The following is a 25,790-nucleotide window of genomic DNA, read 5'->3' as shown; positions in this document are numbered from 1 at the left end:
GAGATGGTCTGTCATCTGCTAGACTGCCTCATCGTTAGAGCTCTGCCTGCTGCCTTTTTCTTCTCCTTTCTTCCATTCAAACTATTAGTTTTTTACCTTTATCTTTGAAGTTATTTATTTTTTTCTTTTATAGGAAGAATCATTGGACAAGACCCTTTGATATCCATCTTTTTAAAACCATATTTTCAAAAGTTTTCCCTCCATTATGTAGAAGGAATGATATGGAAAGACACCCAGCTTAAGAAGGTTGAAAGTTTTTCTGTGTAGTAGGTTGCAGGGAGGTGATATTTATCACACAAGATGAGATCCAAGCTAAGAACATTAGCTGAAACATCTCTTCTTGGTGTGTGTTGTGCAAACAAGGTTCTTAAAATGATGCAGGCAACCATCCATAATAGGTGAGAAATATCTATAGTTTGTTCCCAAAATTTTAGAAAACAAACTCGAAAAGCTGACCCAATGATGACATCTCTTAGCCTCCCCTTTATTTGAACCATTTCTCTTCAAAAGTGGCCTAAATAAGGAGGATAAACTCCAAAAGAACCCAAGTTGGGCAATTCTCATAGTGTTAGCAGCCTGTGTCTTCAAGTGGAGGAAACTCTGGAACATATTTTTCTCCACTACCATTTCCCTGCCTGAGGTTGGTTTTTCATACAGAGCTAATTTCAGTTCCTGTGAAGGTTGATATGTAGTTCTTTGAAGTGCTTTTGTGTTGGTTATCGAAAGATTAAAAGGTGTCTTCAAGAGAGAGGGAAGTTCTTATAGCTTTCTTGATCTTGTACCTTGTACCTTTCATAAGAAGTTCGTTCGAGTTCATATTGTTTTGGTAATTAACCTCGATTCAAGGTGTCGATGAAATGGTTTTTCTAGGCAGGTTATTTCAACCCCTGAACTTTAGGTTCTGATTTTTTTGGCACTTTCAAATATATTCATAGTCTTTGAATTGGACCCCTAATAGGTTATGTTAACTCCTCAGGGGTTTATTTGAGAATCACATTCAAGTATAGTTCCATTCTAATTCTTTAACACGTTCAAGTATAATGAGATAGCTTCTAGTTTTTAGCATCTCCAACTCAAAACAAGTAGTTAGATGTGCTGTTTTTCAAACTAGGATCATCTATGACTTGTAAGCGTTAGTCGATACATTATGTTTTATGAATTCAAATGGGATGCTTGTATGCCCCGTTATGGATACAATTCTCATGGTATTTTGGGATAAATTTGGGATAGAAATTGTAATACTCATCACTTGGTCTATTTCTTTTAATGGAATCTTGAAAGTATGTTTCTTTTGATCGATGTAAGTTCTTGAAGTTATTTGTTTCATTCTGTATATATATAAAGAATCACATTTCATGAAGTGTTTCTATGAAGCTTGATCTATGCATCACTTGGTCTATTTCTTTTAATGGAATCTTGAAAGTATGTTTCTTTTGATCGATGTAAGTTCTTCATCACTTGGTCTATTTCTTTTAATGGAATCTTGAAAGTATGTTTCTTTTGATCGATGTAAGTTCTTGAAGTTATTTGTTTCATCTTTTAATGGAATCTTGAAAGTATGTTTCTTTTGATCGATGTAAGTTCTTGAAGTTATTTGTTTCATTCTGTATATATATAAAGAATCACATTTCATGAAGTGTTTCTATGAAGCTTGATCTATGCATCACTTGGTCTATTTCTTTTAATGGAATCTTGAAAGTATGTTTCTTTTGATCGATGTAAGTTCTTCATCACTTGGTCTATTTCTTTTAATGGAATCTTGAAAGTATGTTTCTTTTGATCGATGTAAGTTCTTGAAGTTATTTGTTTCATCTTTTAATGGAATCTTGAAAGTATGTTTCTTTTGATCGATGTAAGTTCTTGAAGTTATTTGTTTCATTCTGTATATATATAAAGAATCACATTTCATGAAGTGTTTCTATGAAGCTTGATCTATGCCCCGTTACGGATACAATTCTCATGGTATTTTGGGATAAATTTGGGATAGAAATTGTAATACTCATCACTTGGTCTGGATACAATTCTCATGGTATTTTGGGATAAATTTGGGATAGAAATTGTAATACTCATCACTTGGTCTATTTCTTTTAATCATGGTATTTTGGGATAAATTTGGGATAGAAATTGTAATACTCATCACTTGGTCTATTTCTTTTAATGGAATCTTGAAAGTATGTTTCTTTTGATCGATGTAAGTTCTTGAAGTTATTTGTTTCATTTTGTATATATATAAAGAATCACATTTCATTAAGTGTTTCTATGAAGCTTGATCTTTGTTAGTTCTCTTAGGATCTGAGTAGAGTGTTTTCTCTTGTAATAAATTTTGAGTTTTGTTGAAAGAATTAAGTTGGTAATGGAATGTAAATGTAACTAAGGCATCTCCTTAAAGATTTTTCTATAACAGTTTGTTCCTTCATAGCCAAATATGGATTAGCTAATCTTATCATTACATAATCTAATTTGATTGATTTTAGGTGTGGTCTATTTTTTTTAAACATACATTTGTGTGTTTAAAAAAAAGTCAAGCTAATTCTTGTTAGTGTTTTCCTTCGTAATAATTATAGTGATGATAAAGAAAAAGTCTATTTGAAATCGTTAAATTCTCAAAGAATTAAGACATTGGGTTGAAGTTATGACACTCAATTATGTAGGATTAATATTAATGTAGCAGAATCAAACCGTTGTCCTATAAAAATAATGAAGTTGTATGCAAATTAACCTACACATTCATCGATACTAAAAGAAATAAATGAAACAATTGACTTTCTCACCAGATGGAAAACTGAAGTAGCAAGATGAAGGGTCGATCCTAATTGTTAAATGAAATTGGGAAGAGTTGAAATCTAAGACGAACTATATTTAACCTCTTCTTTTTCCAATAATTATTTGAAATGTGAAATAATTTCTAACCTATTCAAAAAATATGGCTAGAAAAAATTTTCATTTTTTTGTTGGGTTATGACCGAAGTAAAAACATCATCATAAACACAACTATAAGTCATGAACTTATAATTTTAGCAAACGATTAAGAGATTTCAGTTCTTTTACGAACTTGTAGGTTCAAGTCTCCCTCATCAAATATGGTGTAATATTCTGAACAAAAAATACAGACATCTGCAAGGAATAAAAAACAGAAACGATCAAACCTCAAAAATCCATGAGTTGGGAAAAAAAAAAAAAAAAAAAACTCATGAAAAACATGAATATCTTGCATCCCTGCAAATCACTCATCCAACCAGCAAACAACCCATCAGAGCAAGACACTGAAACAAATCATGGCGTCTATATTTAATCTCCCATTATGAAGAGATCCATATTCATCATAAGGTAAAAAGGAAACCCCCATATATCTCAATCAACAGATAAGCATCATCTTGTGGAATCAGTGTAGAAAGAAAGATTCAATGACCTGAAAATCCAATCAAATCCAACAGAAACCAATAAACTTTTTGATTTTCTGTGTTTGATCTTTGTTTCTCGCCTGTATGGTCACATTTCTCACCTCTTTTTCTTCCATATTCGTTCATCTCAGTAAAATAGCAAAAAGGGGAAAGAAAAAAGTAAGATATATTACAAACTCAGACTCTGATGATTCAAGTTTTGGAACGTACTGTTGAGAACAAAACTTTCCACTACGAAAAAGTACTGTTGATAAGAGCTTTGAAAGTCTCCTCTGAAGTCTCTGGTTTCCATTTTCCTTCTGTGAAGACCTCGTGCATTGCATTGCTTCTTCCTTCGCCTTGCAAATATATAGTAGCAAGAGTTTGTACTTTAAGATGATATATATATATATATAATGTATATATATATATATATACACATACACAAGCAAGCCTTCCATACAAAACTGATAAATGAAGCCAACCCAATCAATTAAAATTAACAAAGATTTACAAACCATCCAAAAATCTTCGAAACCACCTGCATGGAAAATAAACATCATAAAGACAAATTCGAGCAGAAAGGAAAGGCAGAAAAAATTATTAGAGTACGTGATACACAAGGAAAGTTCCATCTGGACAGATTCCAGTTATTTCAACTTAGTGTTAATAGATCCTTGATCCATTCAAAATTTTTAAATTTATTTTCCACTTAAGGTCTCATTAGATATAAAATTCAATTTTGTATCAATTACTTTTTAAAGTTTCAAATACATAGCAGCATGGACCACAAAATTGAAAGTTCAAAGGTTTATTGGACACTTTTAAACGTTAAGAGACCAAATAGATACGAACTTGAATACAAAAGTTTAGGGATTTTATATCGCCAAAAATGGATTAAGATAACACTTGCTACAAGGAAATGGTCATCCTCCTTCCAGAAATGCATGCATAGATGAATTTGGGGCGTGGCCCAACGGAAGGCTGTATGTTAGAAAACTACTCCACTGTATAATAAGTAAACTGAAAAAATGCGAAGAGATTTTTTATATTCAACTGAATCTAACTATTAAGTAATTGGAAAGAACAGTCATTACTTGTTGACAGTATATTCTACGGTGATTAGTGCCAACAATATTGGGAAATGATAGTCATTGTTTGTTGACAGTATATTCTACGGTGATTATTGTCAGAGGTCATTCAGAGATGGTTGAAAAACTTACTCTCTTTGTGCAATTGAAAAACATGAGAGGTGAAGAGCTCAACAAGGACCTGTCGGAGCATCAACGGGAAAAGATCAGGGCATTTTCAAGGCTTGTTTAAGTTGTGCAAGTGCTGCTGGATGCATGCTATTAATGGCTGCATTAAAGGAATCTCCATGGAGTGAAGCACAAGTTTGAAGATTTCCACGTACAGAATCTTCCAATGACAACTGATTAATAGGATCTGAAGCTTTGATCTTAACAGGAGAACAAAAATCCATAAGAAAAGAGCTACTACATATACTTCATCTAATAATTTGACTATTAGAACTTGGAAGGTTAACCTGTCGTCTTCTAATCTCCTTGCTTGGTATAGTTTCCACATCATTAGCTGCGCTAGTATAGTCATCACTGGTATAGGTTATACGAATGGTACATTAGAACCAGGAACTAGTACACAAATATATTATTCAACAATGAAAAATGGGAAACCAAAAGTATCAGGTGACCACACCTGGACTCCTCTGTTTGGTCATCAGTTCCACCCAAAATGACGGTGGTGCATACACTGAAACACAGTAATTAAAACATCAAAACCAAATGAAAGACACCTTTACAACTACTCACACTGTAACTATGAATAAGATTAGTCAGATTATGTACCTCAAGATCTGATCAAGCTTATCAAGGACTTGGGGCAGTCTTAAAGTCAAAATTATGGAAAGTGCTAACCCATACATTTTCTTTTGAATTGAGGATACATTGTCTACCTGTGACCAGAAATAAAGTTTATAGGTTAACGCAGAATCACTGATGTTGAACCTAAGGCATTCAAGAAGTGGGCCTATCTCTACTCAACCTTTTCATCAGACCTTAAAATTTAAAACAGGAAGATGTATTGAGACGAATGCTTCAGTTTGAGCCTAATTCCTAAGTAGATAATGCGATCACCATGCTCCCTTTGACTACTAATTATACAACCAAGCATCAAAAGAATCTAAACTAGAATTGTCAAAGGGACTTCTATTCTGATTCAAAAAGCATCCATAAACGAGATCTAACCCTCTTAACTAACTTCAAACTAAAAGATTTCCCGCTACTAACCTTGTCAAGCCACAAGTCAACCAAAGAAAGAAGAATATTTTCTTCAGTTTGGATTCCTTCTTTTTGGAGGAGCACTGTAAGGGATGGTTCTGTCATCAATTGGGCAAGATAGTTTGTATTCATCACCAAAACCCTCGCAAGGATGGCAGCTGAAGATGCCTTGACTGATGTCTTGGAAGGATCACGTTCGTCTTTTCCACTCAAGCATATAACAATCAATTTCTAGCACCAACGTAAAAAAGATACAAAAGTTTAAAAGAGAACACAAACATCTTGGAAAGCCTAACATTGTTACAAACGGAACAAAATGGAAGTTTCACAGAAAAAGTATTCAGCGTACCTGAAGGGTGCTACCTATCATTGGGGGCACGACAGCAGGAAAACACTGCAAAATAACAAGAATAAAATCTTGGGATTGTATAGATTTAATAGCGGCTCTCAAGTCTTTGCACTACAGAGCACGATCTAGAATTTGAGAAAACTGATGATAATTTATTGCCATACAGACTTGAAAATACCTATTAAATGAGTCTAACAGAATAAATAAATTAACAATGCATCACAACATGAACATCCTTCGTGCACAACTGAAAATATAATTATCTAACATATCAAGTGAAATCTTATTCTTATACATGATCTATTTCAAAACTATTCCAGTAATACTTCTTTATTTCTGAATGGAAGGTTTAACACTTATTTAACTGAGAGTTAAAGAAAGAGGACTATTGATTATTTATTCGGGAAAAATAAAATCTTATCTTGAAACTTTAACATTATTTAGGGAGGTGGGAAGTCCTAAATTCAATGAATTGATATTTCCCTAGAAATGAGGAAAGATAATTCTGTCAAGACAGATAGTTAATGTGGCGAAGGTGGACAGTTCTCAAACGAATATAAAAGTCCCTTTGGTGATTCAAATTGCTCCTAGATGGTGTCCTAGTTAATTCAAGAAGAACGGTTACGAAAGGTGAAAATTCCCCAACTTCTATATAATCAAGGCCCCAGAAGAATGTGAGAATGTTATGGTTTAATTAAAAAAAAAAAAAAGTATATATATATATATATATATTCAGCATCTTTTGGTCATCTCTAATCATTTTTTGTGATATTTCCAATTTCTTTTCTTTCTATCATGGTTTAGTGGAAAGTATTTTTGTAGTCTCCATAGCATTGTAGGTCAGGATGGCCTTCCTATCATTCACAGCCCTCCTTTTATATATTTTCTCATCGACAAATATATTACTCATCTTAATAAAAGGAGGTATCTTCTTAGAACAACAATTTGCGTAGAAAATACTAAACAAACTTCTAAAAGAGCCAGAACCTTAGAAGATAAAAAGTCCAGAGAAAAAAAAACATGCAATTCTATACTTAAATGTTTAGCTTTCAAATCTCAATAACCTCCCTAAATTTTCATGACCATATCAAAATAAACTTCTTTAGTTTTGTCTAAATAAAGAATCGGAAATAAAGGACAAAATTTTGCTGGTATCGATACTAATTCTGATCTGAAAAAAATAAATATGCAGACTCATACCTGCACCAGAAGGTCAATAATTGGAAATGTTGAAAGCAGTCCTCTATCATTGACGTTGCCAATAATCAAATCAAGAATTCTTGCGATGCTAGAAGCAAGCATGCTTATAAATTCATTCCCCCCCAAGAGGATGTAAGTCTCAATTATGTTGATGGCAACCTGATTTAAGACGATTTAAAATGCTTATGGAAAGAACAATAGACTGAACACTGAATTAACACAGAAACAAGGTAACAATCTGCAGGCTTTCTTTGTAATCACTTTCAATTACATGACCTAAACAACCAAATATACTTTCTCTAGCTCTTCGAAGCCTAATGTCCAACCACTCAAAGTAGACTCAATATGAAAATGAGAACATTGCTACTCCTTTATCTTTCAATCCCTTTCACTTGACCAAATTCTTTACTAATTTGGAAAGCACTGGCCATTCCAAGACCCAAAAAATATCCCCTGAAAATACAGTCTTGGTACATGGGACACAGAGGGTTGAGTGTTGAACGCGTTTGTCACTTTCATAAATAAGCAACTAAATCTCTAGATTTTCACATGGGAGCATAGTACATTAGAACTACTTTCTTTTTCATTAAGATGCTATTTCACTGAAAGAAATGAAAAGTATCAAAGGCCTGAAAAACGAAAGGATTCCAAAACAATATCCTATTAAATTGTAAAGAAGAAAGAGAACAATTAGAATCCAACTTAATTCTAAGACATGATAGAAGAAGCCTAACCTCCAAGTGATCAAAACTCCTTTCCATGATATCCACAAGTCGAGGAAAATATGATAGCAGAGAAGGAACCAATGAAGGAGCATGAGAAACTGTAGCTTCCCATAACTGTATGAAATTTTATTTTTAGCAGCGATAGAGGACGCAGAAATATAATAACAAATTAAATAGATTATCAAACTGTATGAAATTTTACTTTTCAGCGGCGATAGAGGATCAGAGAAATATAATAACAAATTAAATAGATTATCAAACTAGTACCAGCAGGCTATCTTCCAGAAGATTGATTTCATCTGGATGATTTACGTCAATGCTCCTATCCAAAATGGGCATTAACATGTTGTAGCAAACGGGTGATTGATAACCAAGGGCAACCACAAGATTCCGCAGAGCAATAAGAAGCTGAATCTGTAGGAGGCTTTCACCAGAAGATTCCTCCCAAACCTATTTAGATGAACAATGGGCGGTAAACCACAAGAGACTAATTTAGACGTACTCAAATAATCTGGCTTCAAAACAAAATTTTAAAAACAAAACTTTAAAGCTTGAATGAAGACACGGCATAACAAACCAAAATCAATTTGATAACATAAAGTGACGTATCACTAATTTACATTTATACAAAGGAAACCATAGCTATTCATGGGATTACAAGACCAAAGATGCATGGACACCAATGTAATTAAACGGTCTTTTAGAGCAAGCCCATTTTGCGACTAATTGTGCTAAAATATGTATATAATAGATAGCTAGATAGCTAGATATATAGATATACTTTGAGTTCAACATATGGGGTCAAGGATTCAAACGTCTAATTTCTTAGTTAATGGTACATGTCTTAGCTAGTTCAGGTAGGTTTAGGTTGGCTTGACTACGCTCATATTTTTTAGTAATAATCCATTAGAAACTTCAATTTGTATGATAGTTGCATGCAAACTTCTTCAAACAAGTAAATCTACATAGATATCTAAAATTGGAGGATAAACAAAAAACAAGACACCATAAGTTACATCCAGTTTCCAGAGTCTTTTGATTGTATTCAGTTCTAATTATTTAACATATTCAAGTATAATGAGATAGCTTCTTTTTTTTAGCATCTCCATAACTCAAAACAAGTAGTTAGATGTGCTGTTTTTCGAACTAGGATTATCTACGACTTGTCAACATTAGTCAATACATTACGTTTTACGAATTCGAATGCGATGCTTGTATGTGCCTTTATGGATATAGTTCTCATGGTATTAAGCCTTTCCTTTCTCGTGTGAAATTTGTCGTTTAAAATTGGCTAAGAAAACTATTTTGGGATAAATTTAGGATTGAAATTGTAATAATACCCTTCCCCCCAAATTTTGGTATCTGTGGATCATGATGTGATTTTTAGTCCACATGTCAGTTCATCATGCACATGTTGTAATAGAGGCTAGGCAATAACTTATTTTATACAGTGGCACTGTACAGAAAAATATAGCTTACCTTCTGAAAAAATGATATCAACACATTCGAATATGGAATCACTTCACTGACACGATCAATCAGAACCGATATTAAATTTAGAACTTGAACCTGAAGAAAGACGTATAACACAGATGTAGTCAAACAAAAAGATACATTGAAAAATAGAGAATGACATCTGAATGATACCTAATCATCACCTTTTATTTTAATTTTTTCGACCATTTTTAAAGCAAAAAAAGGTACCAGAAAGGCAGAAAACCAATGAAACCAAAACTCGCGCAAGTAAACCTCCAGTTGTAGAAAATAAAAAGGAACTTCCACATAAGAAAAATTAAAGATTTGAATCCCTTCTAATAGATTCTTTTTAAGATTAAGCAAAATGTACAAAGAGAAAAGTTCATTCCTTTCAAGTCTATATAGGTCAAGCAAGACTCCTAAAGAAAAGGGAGCAAGTATGTCATCCTTAGTTCCAAAGGATAATACTACATATTCGTTTAGAGAAACAACCCACACAACAATTAATAAAAGAAGACGTGATAAGGAAAATCCTTTTGATGACGATCCTCCAAGATGATGTTTCTTTTTCCATCACCACAGGTTTGGTCGGAGTGTAAATCCACATTATCATCCAAAGTAGTTTTGAGAGAAAACAACATTCTTTATAAGGGTGTGGAAAACTCTCCCTAGTAGACCCATTTTAAAAACCTTGAAGGGAATTCCAAAAGGGAACACCCAAATTAGTCGAAGAAATCCAAGGTATTTGGACACTCTCTCTCTCTTCAGCACTCTCACTCAAACCTAAACCGTCTAAATGATTTTCTACCTTCATCCTTTCTCATCCACACTATTTATATCAAACTCTCCTAACAAACTCCTTGGGTTATTACTAACATACCCTTAATACCCTAAAAACATTCCTAATTCCATCCTAATAGCACTCTTAATAGAAGTACGGTAATTCTTGGTTACGGGCAATTAGGATAAGAATGGATTTAAGGTACACGTGTCACACAAGCAAGGGGTTTCTTGACAAGTGAGAGTGTTCCTTCTTCTTTCCTCTTCCTTATATGAAGATAACCTACAGGATGTGTAGGTGATCTTCAAGCGTGCAAGGAGAATTGTTGTATTCTCTCAAGGAAAATAAAAAGTCTTCTGCCCCAAAGTGTATGTATTCCTGTTTTCTTACAACAACAATATCCTAACCTTTGTCCCTTGCTTTCTTTTTACATTTGCAGCAGTAACGTTGAACCAGGACGCCCGGAGACCAAAAGAATCTAGGAGAGTCTATCAGTCCCGTAAACACCATCTACCATGAGTTTTCTTCTCAATTAAATGTGTTAGGTCAAACGGATGTTCTGCGAAATCAGTCAAAGTACACAGAAGCTAGCTTGGACACTCACAAATATTTAAAAAAATGTTTTTTAATTACTTTGTAAATAATACATGTATTACTTGGAGGGGATTTTTGTAAATCCCATTTGCTTCTATGGCGTCTCTCTACCCCTTTTGTGCATTTGATTACGTTAATGAACCATGTTCTTTCTTAATAGGGAAAAAAATCCCACCGTGGACTTCGGATTGCAGATTACTTTCCTTGGGCAAACAGTTACTCTAACCTATAGATACTAGTAACTATCTCATATCATAGCTTGCTACATTTTCTTAGGAATTATCAAAACCATTTTGCCAAATCGCCTTATTTTTTCTCATCATGCTTCCAATGCCCGATTCACCACTCTCTAAGGATTACACGACATTTCAATTAACTTGCACAACCTCACTTCATACTTTCCTTCCCAGATAAGTCTAAAATACTAAACAATGGGCATTTAATATTGATAATGTTTATCTCGAAGGGATTTTTCAAAAAGCTGTGATTATAATGAGCGAACATCTTTTTTTAAGGACGGTGGGAATCAAAGAGACAATTAAAGCTATGCTTAGCCCAAACAATAAAAATAAAAAGCTAATAAGAAAATGGAGGAACAGAAAATGGAGGAACATGTTAAAAGCAAACTTCAAAAGTGACGATCTGAAACTGAACATATTTTTAAAGAGCAGATAGTGCTACCTTTGAATCGAACTCCTGAACTTCATCTACCAGTTTAATGCATGATTCCCAACACACGGGTAGAAGATCGGTAAATTTTTCTTCTGAAAAGTTTGCATCTTCAACATGTAAACACAAAGACCGACAAGCTGCCAACTAAGTCAAGGAATGTTTAACTTCAGTTGTTAGTAACAAAAGGGTTGTATCAAATTTATAAAGAGAAAAAAAAAACGAGAAAAATGATGATGTTACATACTTATGATAGTTTGAATCATACCTGAACAGACAAATCTTTATCCTGAAGTAATCGGATCAATGCACAATAAACTTGTCTTTTCGTATCATCTTTAACCTGTTAATGCAAAACAACAAAAGGCTCAATTTCAGTCCTCATATTATAAATTGGAATATACTAGTTTTGCAGAAAAGGTAAAATTATCTTCACAAACTCATAATAAATGATATCCCCAAGCCTTAGAAAGAGCTCCTGCAGTCCCGAAGCCATATTGCTAAAGTTCCAAAAACTGAACATATTGGTATTTTCACTAAATTTCAGTACCTTATTTCCTTCTGTGATGGTTGAGATTTCTGAATGAACTACAATTTTGTATATTACGCTTAACAATAAAGATAATACAATACATACAATGTTTCACATACTAGCCAACAATAAAGAAGAATAAAAGAGAGGATCAAGAAAAAATAAAATAAAATAAGGTGGGAAATGCCCCTCGCTAGAGAGGTCATCATATGAATCAAGAGACAACATTTGAGCATCGAGGCTACAGCCTATAATGAAACGCCAAGATCCATGTGGCAATTATCCAACAACCTAGCAACAATCTTTAATGAAATTTCGTTAATTCTACCCCTTTATATACGTTGATATAAGAGTATTTAGGCCTTTATATTTTGACTGACATTCAGATTGCTGATTTTGGAAATTTATAGCCTAGTTCCGTCTGATGAACTTACATTGAATTTGAATAAAAATTGAGTTTCTTCTCTTTGATAACTAAGTAACATACTATTTGTTCACAATTTTTAATCTAGGTTGCAAGCTGGAACATTCAAGTAAAAATTGATCTACTTGCAGAACACGAGATAATGTTAACAGCTTTCAGATCAGTAGACCATTATAACGACAGGTAAACAACATCTTGACCATAATGACATACACTGCGAGTGGTCAATATTCCCTCAGAAAAAATATATGCACATATATATGAACACAGTACCTCAGACACCCATTGTCCCAATATCAGTGCAACTTTCCGACGGATGATACGCATGTTTGGATGATCATTTGAGATTTCAAGGGATAATGCGCCATTAAACCTAGGAATTAATGAATATTCTGTTGGTTTCTCAAAAAATATATATATACATAATGAAAATACTGTAGAGGAAGTTGCCTTTGTAATCCTCTTTATGATGCCCCCTACTAATAGACCAATAAATAAGAAGTTTCACAACGGAAAGCAATTAGCGAACAGAACAGATAAAGAACAGACTAAGAAGATACGAAAAGAAAGTGAGAAAACACACTAGACCAATGATTAGGAAAAAGTTCAGGATGATACCAGAAAAGATGAGGTTTCCACAAGAATCTTTTAATAATTTTTTCAACAATATATGCTATTTCTTTATTCACAAACTTCTTCAGAAGATTCATCTTTGTATTGATCCAGTGGACAAATTCTTTCCAAGTTCCAGCCCCCTCACCTATTTACCTACCACCTCAGGAAGAGACTCTAATTATTAACTCACCACCTACAGGCCACATTCCCAAGTTCACATTAACTTTTTAAGACTTGCCTCTACTAATCTCCTCTATTTCCACCTTTATCCCTAAATCACTCATAAAACCAGAAAAGCTTTCGTTCCACCCTCCTTTTGAGGGATGAGCCCTCTCCGACTCTCATAGCACATAGAGAGACAAGGGGTACACAATACAATCCTCTTTTTCATTTTTTGTTAAAAGAAGAAATCACTACCTCATATCTGATGTAGGGAATGTTCAGTCTCTTGTCTTATGGTCAAACTAATTGTTTGGATTAAGTATATCTTGACCATTATTTAGTTAGCTTTCCTTTTTCGTCAGTTAGTTTATACATTGGTTGGTACTTCATCAAAAGCAATATAGTTGTACTTGTACTTGGTTGTGGCTTGTTGAAAACTCAATCAAACTTCAAACAGAAGGTTACATCAATATCAATATTGAACATCTCAATTTCCAGAAATATTGATAAAACGTCAACAAGTTGATAGAATTGTGAACTATGTAATTGTATATTTCTAACGTTTCATATGCCCATCCAACCACCTAGCTCATGCATGTTTCACCCTTCCCTTCCTCCTCAACCATATATACATGCATGCATACATATACATATGCATATATAATAAAATAAAAATAAAATAAACATTTTAATTAAAAATAAAAGAGAAGAAGCAATCTAATGTAAACTTTAAACAACTGAAGAAATTTAAACAAGTCACCTTAATTAGTATTTATTGCCAATGAATTATGGTCAAATTATGTATTCCTAAATAGAAAAGTGTGATACAGAACGGAAAAAGCTTATACCAATCTTTGAAGCTCAGGTAATTAGAGAGCTCATAATAAACATATGCAGCAGCACCATAAGCAGCATCTTTGAGAAGCAATCCTGGAGAGATATCAGTCACTGAACTTGAGCAACCAGTCATTGCCTCCCGGAGGATGGAAACCACAACAGGGCCCAGAAGCTATACATAACATCAAGATCGTTATACGTCTTTCAACTAGAGACAAATAAATACTATAAACATTGAAAGTATATAATTATAAGGAAAAATTTTAAAACAAATCTTGCATACCTGACTGTGGTTTTCAAACAATACAATATACAAAGCTTCAGCACATGGCCGTAGTTTCTCTGTCCACAAAACCATATCCTGCTCATGATGGAAAGACTCTGGGTTTTGGTACCACTCCTCCAAATCAGTTGCTGATAAAACAAAATACCTGTCCAAGTGAATGCCATGAGATTTAATCACTTTACAATAAGAACATAATACCATATTAAGAATAGCAGTAAAAATAAATAGATAACAAGTAGCTCCTCTCAAATCAATGCCAGTGTTATGCAAAGATAAAATAGGGAAGGCCAAAACCAAGTGAAATAGCAAAACAATTTAGAGCCCAATAATGTTTTTAGAATAGTATATCAAATGTGGGACTGGGGATTTGAACCTATAACCTCACAAGGAAAGTAGAGAACCCTTGTTTGAATGTAGAACCCAATATTTCACCACATTCATACCTAAAGTTCATAATATTCTCAGCTCCAAAATTAAAGTATGAAGGCAATGTAAGTTTCACCAACACGTGTACAAATAACACCCTTGTCATAGTAATCATTAAACCTTCTTTGATTCTTGCTTGTTCCAATTTGAGTTAGAAAGAAAGAACTCCACCAAGAAAACTATCTCGGACAAGAGATTCAAATTACTCCAATGACGAGAGCAGTTAAAATTTCTCTCAGATCATTCTACTGCCAATTGGGAAAAGCCGTTTGTAATCCTTATAGATATCTTACCATTTTTGTAAATTTCATATCTCAATGAAATTGTTTCTCATCGATAAGAAAATAAATGTGTGTGTGTGTGTGTGTGTGTATTATAAACACTCCTAAAAAATCAACGAGAACCCAAGAAGGAGCTCTAGGATAAATCTTTTGTAATTCCTACATGCTATTTATGCATGGAAGGGAGGAAGACCTCAGATTTTTCCCTCCACCTCAGACGGAAGAGACTGAACTCTCTTCTTTTTAGTTTAGGCTCCGAGTTGTTTTTGGGTGGGGTCCTACGGAGCTTTTGGAGAAGAGTATCCTAGTGTGTAAGCACAATAATGAACCACGACGCCCTCAGAGAAAGAATCTTCCTGACCTTGCCCCCTCTCTGCACATGGTTCACGAACTCATTTCCTGACTATGTGACAAAAGAGGTTCTAAAAGTACCCTCTCGTTGGCCTACACGTTTTAGGTTATCTGGAAAGATTAGAGTTCCACTGAGCTCGAGCTCGGAAAAAGTTCTAAAAACCTTCTCGGCATATCATCATCATGACCCTTTTCTTCTTTCTTTTGTTTGTGTCTGACTTTAGTTAAAAAGAGGCGTGTGTGTTCTTTTAAGGCTTACTGGGGGCTGCAGTTCTGGGGCATCAAAAAAAAAATTGAGGATTTCCTCCTCAATGCTGAAGGATATGACAAGAAATCACCTCTGTAATTAAAAATTCTATAAATAAAAGGTCTATAACTCCTGGCGCTGATACCAAATTGTTATGGGCCCAAGTCTGCAATTGAATTATGGGTCTCTCGTAAGTGAAGGTAAACGGTATTTGTCTGGGGGAAGTAGAATTCTTCTTTCAACCTACTTTGAATAATTGTAAGGCTTAAATAGAGGGAACCTTAATATCTCTAAGTTAAAGTACTCAACACTAAATTGAAAATTTTTAGGTACCATCGATGTTTATGACTGTTTATACAAGTTTTATAATAATCATTGCTACATCAATGGAACTACGACTCAATCATTAAGGGTCATCCTCCTAAAACAAAAGAAATAACTAAAAATAGAAATGAAAGTAGGGTCCTTACAACCATTGCTATATCAATGGAGTCATGACTCAATCATGGAGAATCATCCTCCTAAAACAAGGGAAATAACGAAAAATAAAAATGAAGGTAGAAGACTCCTCCTTACCATATGGAAACTGAAAAAAAAATTGCATTAAGAAAATTCAACTAATGAGTTCCATATGTGACTTCTTCTTTTTGCCATGAGTGTAACACGAGTACACTTGCAGTGGCAATATATCATCCCCATATAATCCCAAATGGTTAAAAACGCTTTTAATTCTTAAAATTTCATAGAAATAACAATATAGTCCTTAAGCTTTAGTATGTAATATGAGATGATTTAGTCCATGTACCTTCAATTATGTAAAAGTTTGTCTATTGACCTAAACACAAAAATAAAATAATAACAATTAAAAAATAGTTAAATCCTAAGATTTACATGGTAAAGAATAAAACCTTACAAAATAATAAACTATAAGGACTAATCTGATACAAGTTTGAAAATAGGGAGACTAAATCATAACATTACTTAAGTTCAGGACTAAATCGTTGCTTCAGATCAAGAGTATTTCTGAACCTAATCCAAATCCTATAGGTGCAGTAGAAAATACTTTACCATCCCTCAAATGACTAAAGAATTCTTCGCTCCAAATGACAATCCTTTCAATCAATTTTTATCCCTCCAAAGAAAATGATAAATGAACTATCTTTCGTAAGGATAGAGGAAAAGAGACATCACATTTTTTAAAACAGAAAGAGTCTTAAAAGAATTTGACAGCACTGTTGTTTACTTCACAGACAAGGAGAAAAGAAGCATATAACATTTTAAATTACAGCGAACCTAATAATAAGTAAAACCATAATATCACAAGCTTCAAGCCTGAGACATTTGAGATTGATTTTGTACATTTACCTCCTGATTAATACACCACATAGGTGTATTACACGGTCTCCAGGCAGAAGAGAATTTAACACACCATCTACAGCATTGGATATGTTTTTCTTCACCTGCTCTACTGTCATCCCATTTTCATCCATCACTCGACCTGTAAGGCTAGGCTTGTACTCCTTACATTCAAGAATATTCTTTACCATTACCATACATTGTATCAAGAATTGCTCGAAAGACAACACATAAGGCTCAGGATCAGTTATTTTATTTAAGCAGAAATTGATGACAGGTGGAAGAACGGACTTGTCACTAAATGAATAAGGATGCCTTCCTTGTAATGCAATCAAAACCTTCATCAATTTTATGCAAGCTCTTTTTATGAAGTCCCAAAATTTGGAATTTCTCTCTTGAAAGGAAGAATCTACAAAAGAAGTTACATTAAACAATTCAACATATGTCCCATTGCGAAGAGAATCTGAATGGCCTCAAAAAGATTCAAGCAGAACATAAAACTAACGAAATTAGACAGAAGAAGAAGAATTCTCACAGAAAGGAAGAAATGACTGAAGAACATTCAACAGTGCAGGAGAAACTTCCTTGATTGGCTTGACTTCCTACAAGATAGTGATAAATTACATTAACTTGAGCACAGGCACAACGAACTCAAAAGAGAAAGGGAATAGAACCAACCTGCACTGATTTGGCATCGCTTGGAAATCCTGAAACTACTAATTGGCGTATTATCTTTAAACAAAACAACCATCTCTCACAAATTAAATGAAGTTCCTCATGATTCAGCTCATTTGGGTTATAGCTTCCTGAAAGTGTAGAAAACCCATGTAATATCTTCTGCACATCACTCTGCCAGAGGTGCCACCCATAATCAAAGAAATGCATTGATATCTGCCAAATTCCAAGAGTGAGACATAGTTGCATTTAATAAGGAGAATGTAAAAAATGACTCTCACACTCTAAATCATACAAAGGATAGAATAAGAATAAGTAAAGACTAATAATAGATATCATTCAAAAAACTAATAATAGATATTTAACTAATAGGATTTATGTGCCAAGATCAAAAAATACAATTAAGACAGTTAATACCTGTGCAAAATTTTTTTGGTCTGAAGTAAGTCGCTTGCTAGATAATTCTTTCAGAACTCGAAATAAAACCATAAGAATTCGGTGGCTTAAAAGAACATCTGCAGATTGAAGTTGTTGAATCAACGTGGGGAAGAGGTCTGGCCTGTGTTAATCATAATACCACGCAAGTTAGCATGTAAGACTATCTTACCTCATATATTTAAAAGAGCAGTTAGAAAGGAACAAATACGAGGGAAAAGAACGAGGTCATAATGCTGGCACCCAACTAGAACAACTCAAATAATTTACAAATGAACTTTGCGTTTAAGTCTCCAAGAGGAAGAAAGATACGAAGAAATAACTTTTCAAAAGCAGATTTAAGAACCTTTCCACATTATTAATGAGTCCCCTTTTTCCTTCTAAGAAAATTCCCAAAAATCAATGGAGGGGCCATTGATATGGCAAGACAAGCCTTGTCTAGTAGTCTGGACTAGAGAAATCACAAATAATCTAGATTATTTTCTAAGCACATGTATTTGCTTATGAGACTGCCAAGAAAACTTCCTCCAGAGCCAGTCAAAGCTTGCAATGACTAGTATTGGTCATTCAGGGTCTGCTCAGTGAGCATTACAAAGACAAAAGATAGCAACTTGAACTGAAAAATAGAAGAGGATTCCTCCTTTTGACTTTATCGTTCTACGATGAGGGGAACAAAAGCCGTAATGAGGGGAACAAAAGCCGTACAAGACCCTTGCACTCCTAGCTTTCCAGAGAGTTTCACAACATAAAAAGACAAAACTAAATAAATTTTTTTTTAAAGAAAATAAAGCACAAATGAAGAAAAAACATACTCTCATTTTCACTGTGCAAAGCCCATAGTTATCAAAATCTTGAAGCAAGGGTAGAAGAGTGAATTCTGTCTCTTCTTTTTTAATAAGAAACAAATTTGATTGATGTATGGCGAGTAAACCCCATCTCTCAATCAAATAAATCTTCTCCTAAATATAAGAACCAAGCATCATTACTTGAATGTGTGCATCTTTGATGACAATAAACTTCTTGGATGAAATATTGAATAGCCATAGGAATCCATGTGCGAGAGTGTGCCACCTTCCCCAGCAACCCAACCAAAGAAGTGTACAAGAATATGTAGCCACATGGTGAGCACAGACCAAACTATTCTTTCACGTTTCATTTATATAAGCATGCTAGAATCATCTTTATGAAATTTTCAAGTTAGGAGTACCAAAGCAAGAATTTCTAGAGCTACACCGAGAACAAGATACTTTCATATGAACCTTGCCTTACATATGTCCTGACAATGGTATTTTTCCAAAGGTAGTTAGGCTTAATAAGAACCCACCAAAGTAACTCCGAATAAACGGCAAGGAGTTTTTAACAACAATTATCCTAGCCAAAGAACCAAGACTACTCACAAGTCACATCTCAAGAGAAAATAATCATCAAGGATAAGTCTTTCCTTCAAAGAACCTAATGTCTTGTTTCACATGGTCCCATGTGCGAGGAAGATTTCCAAGCTCCCTTCTTCCTCTAGAACCCGATTTCCTTGTGTTCCTTTCTTAGGCAACCTATACAAAATAGAACTACAAAACGTAACAGTGACAACCAAGCTACAATTTTTCTTGTTCATATCGTTGGCAGCACTACAGCGGCCTAATCTCCATACATCATTTTCGCCATTATCATCAAAATCTTGAACTATGAGAAAGCCAATACATAAACCAAATAAACTGCATTTAAAGACATCAATTACAAATATAATGAAAACGGAGTTAGATGATCAATTAGCCACTTATCAGTAACATCATAGAGATTAATAATACCATTCCCTGGGATAATCAATGCGGGCGATTTTAGAAATGATGACCGCCAAAATTGCTGCTATCTGTTGAGGACAAACATAGAGAACCCAAAGAACAAGAAAAAGACTTAGTGAACATGTCGATAAAGCACTTTCTGTTTAAGCAATTTTCTTACTGTTCTTCATCTTCAGAGAGAGACAAACAGGAGAGTAAATAATAACTCATACCTTATAATCTGGTTCTCTCAAGTGAGACAAGAGCTTTTTCCTGATATGAACCTTCTCATCATTCCCAACTCCACTGAAACTCAGAAATTAAAACAACATGAGAATGGGAGGATGCAAAATTAATCAGAACAAGAGAAAAACAAAGGAGAGACATGATGGGACGACCAAGTATCCGGGATTGAGCGTCTACTACTAGTCCTCCAATAACGATTAATGCTGTTCTTCAAATAAACGGATGCCATGAGACGAATATCAGCCTGAGAAACTAAATCCGGCGACGTGATCAGCTCCAAAAGACAAGAGCAAAACCCAGACCGACTATCGGTGCCGGATAGCGCCAACTCCGCCTGCTTGCGAACACCCGCATCACCACTCATTGAATTCATCAGCAGAGTGTACATCGCCGCCATATCCGAGCTTGACATTCCCATTTTCAGATTAAGCCTAAACTTTGACCTATTGCTCAAGAAAAATGACCCATATAAAGGAGTTCCTCAATCAAAATCTTCTCCAATGAACTTTTCTACTGTAACTCAAAATCGGCTAGTAAATGACAGCCATGGAAGCCACCCTCGGCCTTTTCACCTGTGAGTATATTAGCTCAACGCAGCTTTTGTTGCTTTTCTCCTCTTAAATGGCTTGCCCGCTTTCTCCAGGTTTTGGGCCGTAATAAGAACTTTTGTCGAGTCCTTCAAAAATAATTCTTTTTTTTTTTTTTTTAATAATTTTTAGATTTAATTCTTAATTTGTGTTTGTATGATTTTGTATATTAAACGGTGAATATTTTATTTTAATTATAAACTTTCAAATATTTTATCCAACCACTATTTTTAATCCTTTAATGACACCTTAAGATATATAATATAATTCAATTAGTTGAGTTAAATATATATGGATTAAAGTCTCCCTTAACATAAAATGTATTATTTTTTAAAAATAAAATTTATTAACTGAACTATTGTAATCCATCGATAAACATGTAACATGAAAAATTTATGATAAGATTTAAACCTATTCTGTCTCGAGTAGATATTCATAAGTCATCGATTTATATTTGTATAATTCGAACTAATAAAAATAAATAATTTAACAATAATAAATTAAGTAAAATTAACCAAGTTAGTAAAATTGTTAGAAGTAATCGTCGTTGGATGAAAGCCCCACGTCGACTAATTTAGAGAATGATCATGGGTTTATATAATCAACGAATACTATCTTCATTGAAATGACTCATTATGGGAAAGCCCAAAGTACAGTCGCGAGAGTTTATGCTCAAAGTAACAATGTCATACTATTATGGAGTCGTGTTCTATTTTATCAACACAAGAATCTATCGAGTTCATAAAAAATAAAATTTAAAATTAAAAAAAAAAATCCATCAACTGAAACAGGAACTGAGAATCTTGATCATAGCCCAGAAAGGGGTTGAGCTATAGCTAAAGGGTTAACTTGGTATGAAATGCCGCAAGTCTACCGCTGCTTTCTTAATAGACGATGCTTGTTTTTGAGCCAACCTGAGAATAAAATAATAATAATAATAATGTCACATTCCATGTAAACGTCAATAATGTCACATTTCAGATATTGTTCTCTTTGAACTTTTCTTTTCGGGTCTCCCCTCAAAGTTTTAAAACGCATATGCTAGGGAGAGGTTTCCACACCCTTATAAACAATGTTTCGTTCCCCTCTCCAATTGCAGTGGGATCTCACAATCCACCCCCCTTGGGAACCAGCATCCTCGCTGACACAGCGCTCGGTGTCTGGCTCTAATACCATTTGTAATAGACAAGCCCACCGCTATTGGATATTGTCCTCTTTGGTCTTTTCCTTATGGGCTTCTGCTCAAAGTTTTAAAACACATTTGTTCAAAAGAGGTTTCTACGTCTTTATAAACAATGTTTCGTTCCCCTTTCCAACCGATGTGGGATCTCACAATCCATCCTCCTTGAGGGCCCAGTGTCCTCGCTAGCACACCACCCGATGTCCGTCTCTGATACCATTTATAACAGCTCAAGTCTACCACTAGCGGATATTGTAGTTCACTTCTCAAAATTTTTTATTCATCAAACTACGATCAGATAATACTACCAATGCTTTTGGAAAATTCTAAAAATACCAAAAAATACTTGAAGGGAGTAGCACACTTCATTAGTGTTTCTTAATTTCTCTGGTATTTTCTCTTTTTCCCATTGAGCACTATGATATAGCAATGCAGCAAAGAATTAACATGGATGTACAAGTAACAGAGAGAAGGATCAGTATGATGCTATTTATTAGACCACAAACATACCTCTTCAAAGTGGCTAGTTTCCTTCGCAATAGATAATATATCAGCACTAACAAGCAGCTAAGCACAATCCTTCCAGTGGATATCACAAGCCGAGTACTTCCAAACTTCAAAGTCATAGTACGGAACGGCCAAAAACATGGTTTTGTAAGTTTTTGCAGTCTAAGAACCGATTCTCTATTAGCACTCTCTCCATCTTGATGGTATCCAGGGTTCACGGCTGCTTTAGAAGCTCTTGATTTTTTAGGTTCTTCTAAAGAAGATAAATGTGCATTACAGTCATCTTTAAGCAAAGATGAGGATGATTGTGACAAGCTAGCAGCTTTAAGAGACTGCAAGTAATCTGACCTCCTCAAAAGTACCTAGCCAAAAGTTGGAAGGAAAATTTTGATAATTTTTTAGCAAAAAACTAGGTAGCAAGAACAGTAAAGAAGAACAGTTTTAAGGTAATGGAAAATTACAAACTTAGTTCATCAAAAATCATAAACTTGTGCAATGATACTCACAACGATGGTAATGATAGGATTAAATAATTCATCCCAAATGTCGGGAGAATTTCTGTAACGGCCCAGGCCCACCGCTAGCAAATATTGTCTTCTTTGGGCTTTCCCTCAAGGTTTTTAAAACGTGTCTGCTAGGAAAAGGTTTCCACACCCTTATAAAGGGTGTTTCGTTCTCCTCCCTAACCAATATGGGATATCATAATCCACCCCCCATCAGGGCCCAACGGCCTCACTGGCACTCGTTCCTTTCTCCAATCGATGTGGGACCCCCCACCAAATCCACCCCCTTCGAGGCCAGCGTCCTTACTGAAACAGTGCCTCGTGTCTACTCCCTTGGGGGACAGCCTCCTCGCTGGCACATCTCTGGCTCTGATACCATTTGTAACGGTCCAGACCCACCGCTAGCAAATATTGTCCTCTTTGGGCTTTCCCTATCGGGTTTTCCCTCAAGGTTTTTAAAACGCGTCTGCTAGGGAAAGGTTTCCACACCCTTGGGTGGTTCGTTCTCCTCTCCAGCCAATGTGGGATATCACAATTTCTTTGAGAGGCATAGACATTATGAAAATTGAGAAAATAGCATAGACAGAAGCTGTATATGCAGGAGATCAATTAGAAGAAAAAAAAAGATCCAATGCTACACTGAAGAATATATGTAACGATGGATAGGCACAATAACATGGCTCAGACATGTTTCATATTTAATTGTCAGCAATCAACATAAACCTTGTGATGTCAAATCAGATAGTAGAACTTTTTAAATGCCACTCATTGGAACATGAAAAACAACTATTTACCTGACGCTTTTCCTCAGGTAAAGCAGCTTTCTCAACCCAAGAGACAGCAACATCCATATCCTTCGAACCTATCGCTAAAAGCATTTGGAGGTAAACTTCAACAACTTGGAGATATTCATCAACAGTCAACAGAGCATGCCCATCACAATGTTCTCTGTCATCGATATTTCTTGAGCCAACAAGAACATAGATTTCTTCGTTCGATAAACTCCACTAGTTAAGGAACTCTGCTAGTAAACATTGCATATCAGAAAGACCTTCTGAGATCTGAAGACATGCCCTGAGAAAGTGAGCAGGTAAAGTTGACCATTAAAATTTGCTCACAGCATCATCAATTACCCATACTTAAAACCTCATAGAACAACTACTTCACCCTACAACATTTAACGTCCGGAAAGTAGTAGCATTAATTTTCTAGATAGAAGGCCACCAAGTTATTATATAGGCATAAAGGTATTGAAGTATACCCCCCCCCCCCCATTGGGCCGACCCATGATACGTTGGGTATATTCAAGTTATTGAGATTATTTCTGCTAGCGGTAGGCTTGAGGGTAGACGCAAGGCGGTGTGCCAGTAAGAACGCTAGACCCCGAAGGAATTTGGTGGGGATCCCACATCAATTGGAGAAAGAAACGAGTGTCAACGAGGACGCTGGGTCCTAAAGGGGGTGGATTGTGAGACCCCACATCGGTTGGGAGGAGAACGAAACACCCTTTATAAGGGTGTGGAAACCTCTCCCTAACAGACGCGTTTTAAAAACCTTGAGGGTAAGTCCGAAAGGGAAATCCCCAAAGAGGACAATATCTGCTAGCGGTGGGTGGCTTAGGCCGTTACAGCGCTCAAGTAGATGATACCTTCTCTCTACGACGTCCAACGCTTCTCCCTCCAGCCGTCCAATTGATTTATAATATCATCGTAGTTATTTCATGACTAGAGAGAGACTTATAATTCAATGTACATGTTCTTCTTCTAGATACACTAATTAATTCAGCATGTATTTACACTAGAACAATTTATGGACCCTGTAAATAAGGAGAATTAACCAAAGTCTTTGTTTTCCAATTATGATCATTGATACGTACTCACATGATGAATCAACGAACAGAAGAATCAAATGAATGACAAGACTAGCTAGACATTATGATTGACAGAAGATGAGATTACCCAGTTAAAAGAACATTAACCGGGATGGCTGCAACAGAGGAAAATGATAATTTGAGCTCATCCACTATACGAGATGTCCTGCAAGTTCAATATCAATGAACAATAAGAACACTGTCCGTTAAACAATGAAGAATACTAATAAAGTAATACAACAGTTTGATATTGGTTCATATTTACATCACCTATTACAATAACAATGTATTAATCAAGATAATCAACAGGCTTCACAACAAACATCATAGTCTATAAATATCGCTTAAGAACTCGAATCAATATGGTTAAAAATACAACCACATGAAATGTATGAAAGTAGTTATAAGAACACTACCTTCCAAGTTCCTTCAAAGATTGAACCAAAACCATACTAGCTACTTCCAACATATCATTTTCACATCCAATTTTCATTCGAGAAATACGCTTCAAAACAGAGGAAGCTAGCTCTAACGCTTCCTCATGCGTGGAGCAGACAAGATAGCTGCAAAGCCCATCAAAGAACCGTAACATAAGGAGTCGATTAACTGTTGAGCGACAATGCGTTGATGGTATAAAAATAAGAAAATTCGATTCGATACCTCTCAGACCGCTCGATCTCTTCCCAAATTGCTTCTGCGTCATCCATGGCGACCGGACCTTCGAGCGTGTAATTTTGTCTCCTTCGTGGGTATAAGTTCCATATTTTTTTTCTCGATGAATGTAATTTTTATCCTTTTTTTTCTCTTTTTTTTTTATTATTTTATTTTTAGAATATCAAATCTGAATTTCTGGATTCAACGCGTAAATGTCAATTAAATTCACGCCATACTATAAATTACATAAGAATTTGGAGAAAAAAAAAAAATTGAAGCAATGTCACTCTTTTTCAAATTAATTTATCTGAATTGAATAATTATCTACTAATATAATTCAAAATCCGACGTAATAAAGTTGAAAGAA

The 25,790-nt window shown here is 34.9% G+C and overlaps 1 protein-coding gene and 1 pseudogene across 2 annotated transcripts; both read right to left on the bottom strand.

Moving 5' to 3' along the window:
- Positions 1-3,264: 3,264 nt before the first annotated feature.
- Positions 3,265-20,756, bottom strand: LOC111452158 (importin-11). Of its 2 annotated transcripts, XM_023092732.1 has the most exons (24): positions 20,275-20,756; positions 20,110-20,182; positions 19,904-19,965; positions 18,081-18,222; positions 17,667-17,879; positions 17,524-17,590; positions 16,998-17,397; positions 14,325-14,472; positions 14,053-14,213; positions 12,701-12,800; positions 11,740-11,814; positions 11,484-11,618; positions 9,431-9,520; positions 8,219-8,401; positions 7,961-8,065; positions 7,227-7,385; positions 6,027-6,071; positions 5,687-5,908; positions 5,246-5,352; positions 5,097-5,150; positions 4,927-4,993; positions 4,604-4,839; positions 3,899-3,921; positions 3,265-3,739 (listed from the first exon to the last, which is right to left on the bottom strand). In XM_023092732.1, exons 1-22 carry the CDS (start codon positions 20,538-20,540, stop codon positions 4,678-4,680), a joined length of 3,036 nt encoding a protein of 1,011 aa, XP_022948500.1. In that variant the 5' UTR covers positions 20,541-20,756; the 3' UTR covers positions 3,265-3,739; positions 3,899-3,921; positions 4,604-4,677. The 2 variants fall into 2 exon arrangements, with proteins under 2 accessions (XP_022948500.1, XP_022948499.1); XM_023092731.1 differs by having other exon boundaries at positions 3,265-3,921.
- Positions 20,757-21,425: 669 nt separating this feature from the next.
- On the bottom strand, positions 21,426-25,565 carry LOC111452160 (annotated as a pseudogene).
- Between the last annotated feature and the right edge of the window lie 225 nt (positions 25,566-25,790).

This window comes from Cucurbita moschata, unplaced genomic scaffold (genome assembly GCF_002738365.1).
Source record: "Cucurbita moschata cultivar Rifu unplaced genomic scaffold, Cmos_1.0 Cmo_Scf00014, whole genome shotgun sequence".
Classification (NCBI taxonomy): domain Eukaryota; kingdom Viridiplantae; phylum Streptophyta; class Magnoliopsida; order Cucurbitales; family Cucurbitaceae; genus Cucurbita; species Cucurbita moschata.
This window is presented reverse-complemented; position numbering and strand designations above follow the sequence as displayed.

Coding starts and splice junctions, on each gene's coding strand:
- LOC111452158 (XM_023092731.1), bottom strand. CDS start 20,540: ATGGGAATGTCAAGCTCGGATATGGCGGCGATGTACACTCTGCTGATG. Junction 12,801..14,052: donor TACCTGAGCTTCAAAGATTG/GTATAAGCTTTT, acceptor ATTAATTCCTAG/GTTTAATGGCGCATTATCCC. Junction 6,072..7,226: donor TTATTGACCTTCTGGTGCAG/GTATGAGTCTGC, acceptor GTTATTTTGCAG/TGTTTTCCTGCTGTCGTGCC.